Source organism: Brassica rapa, chromosome A09, assembly GCF_000309985.2.
Source record: "Brassica rapa cultivar Chiifu-401-42 chromosome A09, CAAS_Brap_v3.01, whole genome shotgun sequence".
In the NCBI taxonomy this organism is placed as follows: Eukaryota; Viridiplantae; Streptophyta; class Magnoliopsida; order Brassicales; family Brassicaceae; genus Brassica; species Brassica rapa.
The window spans coordinates 16,359,033-16,369,509 of record NC_024803.2 but is presented as its reverse complement, the minus strand read 5'-3'; the positions used below and the strand labels follow the sequence as shown (position 1 = coordinate 16,369,509).

The 10,477-nt window shown below is 28.5% G+C and overlaps 2 protein-coding genes and 1 pseudogene across 2 annotated transcripts; all 3 read left to right on the top strand.

The window, feature by feature from the left end:
* Positions 1-24: 24 nt before the first annotated feature.
* On the top strand, positions 25-495 carry LOC103839372 (cysteine proteinase inhibitor 5). The gene has a single exon (XM_009115875.3). It carries the CDS (start codon positions 40-42, stop codon positions 400-402), a length of 363 nt encoding a protein of 120 aa, XP_009114123.1. The 5' UTR covers positions 25-39; the 3' UTR covers positions 403-495.
* A 2,274-nt stretch (positions 496-2,769) lies between these two features.
* On the top strand, positions 2,770-3,260 carry LOC103839373 (cysteine proteinase inhibitor 5). Its single transcript, XM_009115876.2, has one exon. The coding sequence runs from the start codon at positions 2,802-2,804 to the stop codon at positions 3,162-3,164; it is 363 nt and encodes a 120-aa protein (XP_009114124.2). The 5' UTR covers positions 2,770-2,801; the 3' UTR covers positions 3,165-3,260.
* A 233-nt stretch (positions 3,261-3,493) lies between these two features.
* LOC117128339 lies at positions 3,494-5,260 on the top strand (annotated as a pseudogene).
* The last annotated feature ends 5,217 nt before the right edge of the window (positions 5,261-10,477 follow it).

Here is a 10,477-nt window from a genome sequence, read left to right as displayed (position 1 = left end):
AGAACCATATAATCTCTACCATTATCAACACATGCAAAAATGAATAACAAAACAACCTTCATTGTTTTCCTCTCTCTCGCCCTCTGCTCTCTCTACGTGTCTCAAGCAGCACGTACCGGAGGATGGAGTCCCATAAGTGATGTTAAAAGTGCTCACATCGTAGAGATTGGCGAGTTTGCTGTCTCCGAATACAATAAGCAGAGCAAATCGGGACTCAAGTTTGTGGAGGTTGTTAGCGGCGAGTCTCAGATAGTCGCTGGCATGAACTATCGGCTTATTTTGGCGGCTAATGAAGGCGTAGCCATAGCCGGAAATGGTGAGAGCAAGAAGTACGAGGCAGTTGTATGGGAGAAGCCATGGTTGAAATCTATGAATCTCACGTCTTTTAAACCCGCTATGTAATTGTTGTTTCCTCTTGAGTTTTATGTAATCTTATATAAAATCTGATAAATACAGAAAAATATTTAATAAATAAAAATAATTCGTGTCAATTAATTTTTATCAGTAATTTTTTTTTGGTATACACGATACAAATGACCAAAAACCATATGAGTGGAAATCATCATTTAGTAAACATTAATATTAAAAATATATTATATATGTTAATATTATTTAAATTTAATTATATATCCTACCAAATAAAAAAATATTGTTTGAATTAATAAAATTTATTTATATGTTATCACCAATTTAATTATATATGTAATAGTTACTGAATTTTCTATTATTCAATATATATTAATTATCTTATAATATGTTGAAAACATATAATGCATAAAATAATTTATATATAAAATGTTCATTACGTGCAAAACACAGATCTTATCTAATTTATTAAAGCTGAAATACATTTGGTATTTAACCCCAACTTTTCCTAAATAATTACAAGTCTATGCCACTGCATTTAAAACAAATAATTAATCTAAATACAACAATTATCTTCCCTGTGGATTTTGTTATAACAAGATGTGATTCATTCCAAATCTAACTTTCTTAATTATCTTGGGGAAATTACATGTTTACCACTTTCATGCTACCACTTTTCATTTTTACCATCACTAATGAGACATTTTCAAAAATATATTTTTCATTAAGTGACAAAAGACTCTTATGTCCTTGTTATTTATATATATAATAAATTATTATTTAAATAAAAAATAATAAAAAAAAATGAAACACAAAAAAAAAACAAAAAAAAATTTAATAAATAAAAAATAAAAAATAAATTTTTTTCTAAATATACTTTTTCAAATTCGATTTTTTTTTATAAAACTTTTTTTTTGAATTTTTTTTTGAATTTTTTTTTATTTTTTTTTTATTTTTTTTTCAAATATCTTTTTGGAAAACGAAAATTATGTTTGAAACTATTTTTTTAAATTTTTTATATATTTTTTTAGTATTTATATATTTATTAGAATCATAAATTTCACATTCCAAAACCCTACCCCACCCCTCAACTCTAAACCCTAAGTCTAGATTAGTTAACCCTAAGGGTATAATTGTATTTTACCCTTTATTAAAAGTGAGGGTAAAAATGGTTAGTGTAAACATGAAAAGTGGTACTATGAATGTGGTATTTGTGGTAATTTCCCAATTATCTTCCATACAATCAAGCATAATTAATTTGAAATCCAAATGTGATTCTCTTTAAATCTAATATTCCAATATAGATTACGATTTTAAAATTTTGCTATTTATTATTCTAAAAAAATCAATATTACATTTTTGTTGTCCAAAAATATGTACTCCATTTATAATATAATATATATATATATATATGTAATTAATAATTTCAACATTTTAGATACTGTGGTATGAGTACAATATAAAATTAACAATGAAACTAATAAAACAAAAATAATTAATAAATGTATTACTAATCATTTATTTGTATTAAAAAATTCACTCAAAATAGTAACAATCTAACAAAAATCTAATATTGTTTGCCAAGTTTATACAAACAGTAATTACCAATGGTTTATAATGATTTTACAAGTTAAAACAAACACCCGTACGGACGTGGCTCTAGTTGTAGTTTATCTAGCAAATGTAGTTGATGTAGCCAAATGTTCACACAAAAGAATTATTTCATTGAGTGAAAAAGAAGTAGTCAAATCTTTGAGTGAATATCTCTAGATGTTGATCAAGTTTTAATTTTTATATAAAACAAAATAAGAAGAGGTTGGACTGTCCTCCAAAACAGTAGCAGAGATTTTCAAAAGATGTAAGCATGTATGTCAAAGTAACCATCATCCAAAACAATGCAAACATAGTTACTGTAGACCAAAGTTGATCGAGCTAATATTCTAATATCGAGTTATAATATGTCGAGTTTGTACATTTAATATTCACTAAGCTAGCCGTCACTTATTATATAGTCTAATTGATAATTTCTTTAGAGAATAGAAAGGTTGGTCTATGTTTAATGTTTGGGCAAAATAAATTGAAAGGCTGACACGTACGCATTTAAGAGACATAAAGTGTTGACAACTCAGCAAGTTTAAAATGTAATTAATACAGAATAGAAAGTTACATCTTTTTAAATGATATTCAAATAATATATATTAGATATGATTTAATAATTTTGAAAGACAGATATTTTGCCCAAAAAGGGTTTAAAGATACTAAATGCATGACTTGAATTCAAAAATAATAAAATCTAATTTAAATACATTTCTATAAATGTTATTTAATAATAAAATCTAATTTGACTAGATTTCCATAACTTAGGCTAGATATCTCTGGGTCCTCTCTACTATAAAAGAACCATATAATCTCTACCATTATCAACACATGCAAAAATGAATAACAAGACAACCTTCATTCTTTTCCTCGCTCTCGTCCTCTGCTCTCTCTACGTGTCTCAAGCAGCACTTACCGGAGGATGGAGTCCCATAAGTGATGTTAAAAATGCTCACATCGTAGAGATTGGCGAGTTTGCTGTCTCCGAATACAATAAGCAGAGCAAATCGGGACTCAAGTTTGTGGAGGTTGTTAGCGGCGAGTCTCAGATAGTCGCTGGCATGAATTATCGGCTTATTTTGGCGGCTAATGAAGGCGTAGCCATAGCCGGAAATGGTGAGAGCAAGAAGTACGAGGCAGTTGTATGGGAGAAGCCATGGTTGAAATCTATGAATCTCACGTCCTTTAAACCCGCTATGTAACTCTTGTTTCCTCTTGAGTTTTATTTAATCTTATATAAAATCTGATAAATACAGAAAAATATTTAATAAATAAAAAGAATTCCTGTCAATTAATTTTTATCAGTAATTTGTTTTTGGTATACACGATACAAATGACCAAAAACCATATGAGTAGAAATCATCATTTAATTAACATTAATATTAAAAATATATTATATATGTTAGTATTATTTAAATTAAATTATATATCCTACCAAATAGAAAAAAATATTGTTTGAATAAATAAAATTTATTTATATGTTATCACCAATTTAATTATATATGTAATAGTTACTGAATTTTCTATTATTCAATATATATTAATTATTTTACAATATGTTAAAAACATATAATGCATAAAATAATTTATATATAAAATGTTCATTACGTACAAAGCGCATATCTTAATCTAGTTTATTTTATTGTTCCGACAAAGCTGATGTCCATACTATTGTTTTTAATTCAAACCCATCCATGTGATAACAAAAAAAACACATTTTCACACCAAAACCGCAAAAATGCATTTTCTCGCCAAAATGCATTTTCCCATCAATACCACAAAAACACATTTTTCGTCAAGACTGAAAAAAACATTTTTCCGCAAAACCGCAAAAACATATTTTCCAGCCAAAATCGCAAAAACCCATTTTCCTGCCAAAACTGCAAAATTCATTTTCCCAACCAAACCAAAATCTATTTTTTCATTAAAATCAGTAATCAAAATTCTCGCCAAAATTATGAATATGTATTTTCCGCTAAAACCTCAACATTATATTTCCTACCAAAACCATATTTTAAAATACTTATATTTTAGATAATTAATAAAAATTAGTATAGTGAAACAAAAAAATATGATTAAATCAAAAAGGATATATTAGTAATTTATTTACTAAACTCATCTAGATGGAAATGGAGATGAAGAAACGAAAATAAGTCCATTGAGGGATTAATAATTGGAAGGTGTTTTTTCAGATTGAAAAATAGTTAATGGGTTTTCTTGCGTATATGCACCTGTTTCTATTTTGACTGTTTTAAGCATTCTAAAGCCACTAATAAAACCTCCTATACCGTCATACAAGAAAATGCAAACATAGTACTGTAGACCATAGTTGATCGAACTAATATTCTAGTATCCAGTTTAATATGTGGAGTTAGTACATCTAATATCCACTAACCTAGCCGTCACTTATAATATGGTCCAATTAATAATTTCTCTAGAGAATAGAAAGGTTGGTCTAATGTTTATGTTTAGTCTAATTAATTGTAAGGCTGACACGTAAACAGTTAAGACATAAGGCGTTGACAACTCAGAAGGTATAAAATGTAATTAATACAAAACAGAAGATTACATCTTATTAAATGATCCTGAAATAATATATAGGAGGTATGATTTAAGAGCTTGAAAGACGATCTTGCCCAAAAAAGGTTGAAAGTTACTAAATGCATGACTTGGATTCAAAAATAATAAAATATAATTTAAATACATTTCTATAAATGTTATTAAATAATAAAATCTAATTTGACTACATTTCCATAACTTAGTCAAGATATCTATGAGTCCTCTCTGCTATAAAAGAACCATATAATTTCTACCATTATCAACACATGCAAAAATGAATAACAAGACAACTTTCATTCTTTTCCTCTCTCTCTCGTCCTCTGCTCTCTCTACGCGTCCCAAGCAGCACGTACCGGAGGATGGAGTCCCATAAGTGATGTTAAAAATTCTCACATCGTAAAGATTGGCGAGTTTGCTGTCTCTGAATACGATAAGCAGAGCAAATCGGGACTCAAGTTTGTGGAGGTCGTTAGCGGGGAGTCTCAGATAGTCGCTGGCATGAACTATCGGCTTATTGTGGCGGCTAATGAAGGCATACCCATAGCCAGAAATGGTGAGAGCAAGAAGTACGAGGCGATTGTATGGGATAAGCCATGGTTGAAATCTATGAATCTCACGTCCTTTAAACCTGCTATGTAATTGTTGTTTCCTCTTAAGTTTTATGTAATCTTATATAAAATTTGATAAATACAGAAAAAAAATTGATTAAATAAAAAGAATTGATGTCAGTTAATTTTTATTTAATTTTTAAATTTCACGTTTGTTGGGGTAAATAAATATTATTTAAATTGCACGAGCATCAGGTGTTGACATCCACTAATCATGCATGGGTAAATATGTTAGTTCACATAAGATTCAAGTTCGAAATGGCAATATTCGAAATAATTGTGTTGCTGTCCTAATAATAAAAACATAGAGATACATAAATGCATGTAGAGATTTTGCTATTATTAACTGCGGAGCAGTCCGATTGTAAATTATAATGTATTCTAAATAATAGATTTAAAGCTTCCTAGACTACTAATAGTTTTATAGTTTTATTTCTTTACTTTACCACCGACATTTTTATATATTTCATTTTAAAAAGTAATTGTGTCTAGTCAAATAATGAATCCTAAATGGTAACCATTAAAGTGATTTTTGATATTTAGGTATTAGGTCGAGACCTGCGCCTTTTGCAAGGTGAAACCATATGCAAAATACTTCGATGGCTAATTAAAGTAATAAGTGTATGTGTTGTATCTTTGTTAGGAAATGAAAGCCGGGCAATGAGAAGAAAAAGTTGTGCCAACTGCATAGATGGTTTAAATTTATGGATCATAACACCCGCGATTTTTAGAGCTAATTGGGCAGGCCTATGACAATAAAATGATGGACTCAAAACTATCATTACAATAACTTTTCTTTTGTTGTCCCTCACTCCAATCATTGAATATAATGACCTGGGATTAGCTTTTATTTGTTTTCTGAAACTTTTTTAATTAAAATATATTAAATCAACCTGAAGAGAATAACGGTTTCAATTACAAACCGACTCGGACAAAATTACCTAAGTTAAGAGATTAGGTTTTGAAACTTAAACAGGGGATTAGGTTTTGCTAAAGAATTTCGATAAGTTCCTTTTTGGCGAAGTAATGATTCATTCAGTCCTCATTTTTCGTTGATCTGTTAACTTTCATATTTTATTTTATAATTTCATAGCTTCCTTCTTCCTTCTTCCTCGTCTATCAAAACATAAGTCCTTGGAGAAACAGAAAATCCAAAATCTACACATGCTAATTATGACTTTCAGCTACATCTAAAATAATAAATTCCAGGTTAGTATCTTAATTTTTTGTACTTCTTTATATTGATTCAATGATTACATAGTTTGGGTAGGCGGATTGGTTAACATTATTAAACATGAATCAGAAGTCAAATAAGAGCTTATTATTGTTTAATATCGGTGGTGTTAATTAACATAAGACTAGGTTAAGACCCGCGCCTTGCACGGAATGAACATTATATATATAAATTATTTTATATATTATATGTTTATAACATATTATGAAATAATAAATATATATTGAATAATTAAAAAGTCCTTATCTACTATTTATATAATTAAATTGGTGCGAACATATAAATAAACTTTATAAATCGAAAAAATATTTTTTCTATTTGATATGATATATAATTAAATTTAAATGATAGTAACATATATATGGCATATTTTAATATTAATATTTATTAGATGATGCTTTTTGCTCATCTTTGTTTTTTATCATTTGTATATGTTATAGCAAAAAGTTTAAATTAGTGATAACAAAATTTTTACTGTGGGATTAATGGTTTAAGTAATTTATAATATTTAAAAAAATTAAGTTGTCAATATTTTTTCAAATTTTTTATCAAAAAATGTTCAAAGTAAATTTCAAAATTAAGTTATTTATGTATTTTTATATGGCATATAGTTTAATTTAAAATGATACATATATTTATATATCTTTTATTTTTGATACTTATTAAATGAGACTTTCAACTTATATTATTTTCTGATTATTTGTATCATGTCATAACAAAAGTTTTAAATCATATATCACAAAATTTGAATGTGAAACTTTTAACAATTTTAGTAATTTATACTCGTTTTTAAAAATTCAAAATATAATATATAAATAAGTTTTTTAATTTTTATTATATGGTTACTATGATTGTTTAATTTATTTTAATAGCTTAAAATTTTAAAAATATAATTATAATACACACTTATTTTTATTAAATCTTTATTATTCAAAATAATTAATTGTCATATATACTTTAGCCACATTAGGCAATTCCGTAATTTTATTTAAGGAAATAATGAAGCATATTAATAATGTATTTATTGTGGTTTAATAAAAAACTTATTATATATTTAGATGGACCAACCTATTTCTCTAAAGATTCTAAGAATCATTCTAGTGATGACACGTGGCTACAAAAAATGTTGCAATGCTTCTCAAATAATATATAGGAGATTAAACAATTCCTTTTCAAAACTTTCAGAATATCTTCAGATAAAATCAAAACTACACAATCAAATATGTTTAGGTATAAGTAATTTTGTACATATATAGTTACAAAATATTATACCATTAGCTATTTTGATACACTAAATTTGATTTGCCAAAGATGTGGGAAAATGTTTTTTTTAATGTATCAATTAATGATGGGAATTCAAGATACTAACCTGATTATTAATTATTTAATTTGATTTGAAATGTAATGTTTATAAGAAAGGTGATCTTATTTCTATATGTAATGATTTTGAATCAAATAGTTTTAGGAAATATGAGCAGGGCATTTATTTGCCACTAAAGCTGTTTTGCATATAATAACTTCCTAATTTTTATGCTTCTTTATACGGTATAAACTCTATAAATAAACATTCGATAAATGAATAAATATGATAAAATAATAAATTTAGTCGGTTATAGTCTGAGCCGATTTCAAATATATCACAAATCAAAAATAATAAGATAATAATTTTTAGAATGTAAATGCATAGTCTCATTGAAATCATAAACTAATAATTTTATTTATATAATTTATATTAATGTAAATATTATATTATATTTTTTGTTTTATATTCCCAATGTAGTTTATTTCTTTTTTTTTTAAACATTGATTGTATAAATAAAATTATACCTAAACACATTAATTTAAAGAAATTTTACTATAGTAAACTAAATATTTTTTGGTGGAAGAATAATATTATGGACCCATAGAATGACAGGGAGACTTATCCTTGGATTATTTGGTACTAGGGGTATTCCGGCGCTACGTGCCGGGTTTGGACGTAGTTTCCTCTTTTGAATTCAATTAGTTTCATTTTCATCTGTTAGTTGTTAGTCCAATCGAGTTAGAATTAGTAGTTCTTTCCAATTAAGAATTGAGGGTCGTGAACGAATAATAGATTTTATGAATAAATGTTCGTAGATCTCAGGCTTGGAGTCCTTAGCTTTCGACGTCATGTCAATGCGTTTTTTGACTTCTGCTGAGTGAAAATGTAATTTTTCTGTATTTACGGGGCCGATGCATTTTTTTGTTTACGTATGTATAGATGATTTTATTTATTTTTTGAATTTTATGGGTTTATCCTAAACGGAAAGTTGATGGTAGGAGTCAATGAGGGAGTAGTAATTAATTTCAAAAGTAAAGCAAACAATAAATTAAAGATTTTTTAAATATTCATGACAGAAGAATTAGCTTTATCTTTAAAAAGCAAAGTAAAGAAATGACATTTTTTTAATTATCTATGAGCAATGTAATCGACAAATTTCTCAACTCTGATGAAGTAATGACAATTTCTGCATAGATGATTTATGTTTTGGAGGTCGCAACTTCTTGGGGGTTTGAGTTTGGCCATGTTCTTTAGATATATGTCCTCCAGCTGAATAGGATAGACACTGAGTGTTTTTTTTTAATTTACTCCAACAAAGATCAGATGTAGGTAGTGTGTGTTCCCAGTCTAGGGTATCTAGGAACTTTTTTCCTTCTTTGATTTTTCCTGTGCACAGAAGTAATAAACCACAAAGATACGTATCCTTGTTGTCTTTTCCATTTGCAGAATTGCATAGGTGATTGAGTGCTTCGCCTGATCTTTAATACCAAAACGACAAAAAATGCTATTATTCTCCATATGAAAAAAGTAAGGAAACTCAGTTACTATTTTTTGGTTCAGTTCAATGACAATACACAATTATTTTAGAATGACCAATAGTTAGCTAACTATTTTTTTTGGCATTATTTATCTTTCTATTCATTTGACAACCATGTGCCGGCTTAAATGTAAGAATGTTACAAAGAGACCATAAAACTTACTGGCCCAAATATTTAAGGATGTCCTTCTTCTATTGAGGAAAATGTAATATAATATAGGAATAGAAAATGTAATATTATATAGGATTAGTGATGCCATGCAAGTGCAATGAGTATGCCAAAAAGTATGTTAGAAAAACTTGATATTATCTTTTGTAAATACCCTTTCGTTAGTGTGAGTAGCTCGGTCGGTATCTGTTCTCCAAATTTGATCATCTTCTCGTAATGAAAAGCATGTCTGAACCTTTCCGTCACTCTTCAAGTTGAAAACTATGTCTTTATTAACTGATCTTGATTCAAATTACATGAAAGAAAAACAGAGTAGACACAGTAGTGGACCTTACTGGATCTAAACCGAACTTGGAACATAGGAGCACATAAGTGGGTAGTAACAGCCTTCCCCTAGCTCCACTTATTCTTGTAGCATCCTTCCTCTCCAATTATGCAAGCTGTGTTGCTTACTCTCTCTCCAATTATGTGTAAATTGCTATCGTGAATTTAGGCTTGGCATTTCACTACGTTGTACGGAAGCTTCATCGGACGTCCGCTTCCCGCTTCGAAATCGGAATCGGAATCGGAACCTTGTGGAAGCTTGCGGAATCTCGCTTCCAAAACGTTTCTAAAATATTATCTTTAAGAACCTGTTGGAAGCTTATGATTCCGTTTTGGAATCACGCTTCCGTTTTGGAATCACGCTTCCGTTTTAAAAAAAAATACAATGTATATCCCATGTTCGAAACTTCGCTAGGCGTGAGTCGGGCGGTCGGTCCGGGCCTAGCGAGTTAACAACAAATCGGAGATTAAGCGGAGAGTAATCGGAGATTAATTTTAATGTTTTTATCCATTTTATTAAATAAATTTATATATCTTATTTTATTTGCGACTGTATTTGACCTAAGCATCGTGGTCTGGTGGAATAGTATGACTATAATAGCTACCTCGACCTGTCTTCAAACCCCGTGTACACATTTTGTATTATTTTTTTAATGTTTTTTAATGAATGGCAAAATTGTAAATAAGTCTTCTTCTTCCTTTTGTTGTCGTTTAACTTTTCTGCAATTTCCACCATTACAGAAGTTATAGATCTGTCACCATTCAGGAAAATCTTGCGTGT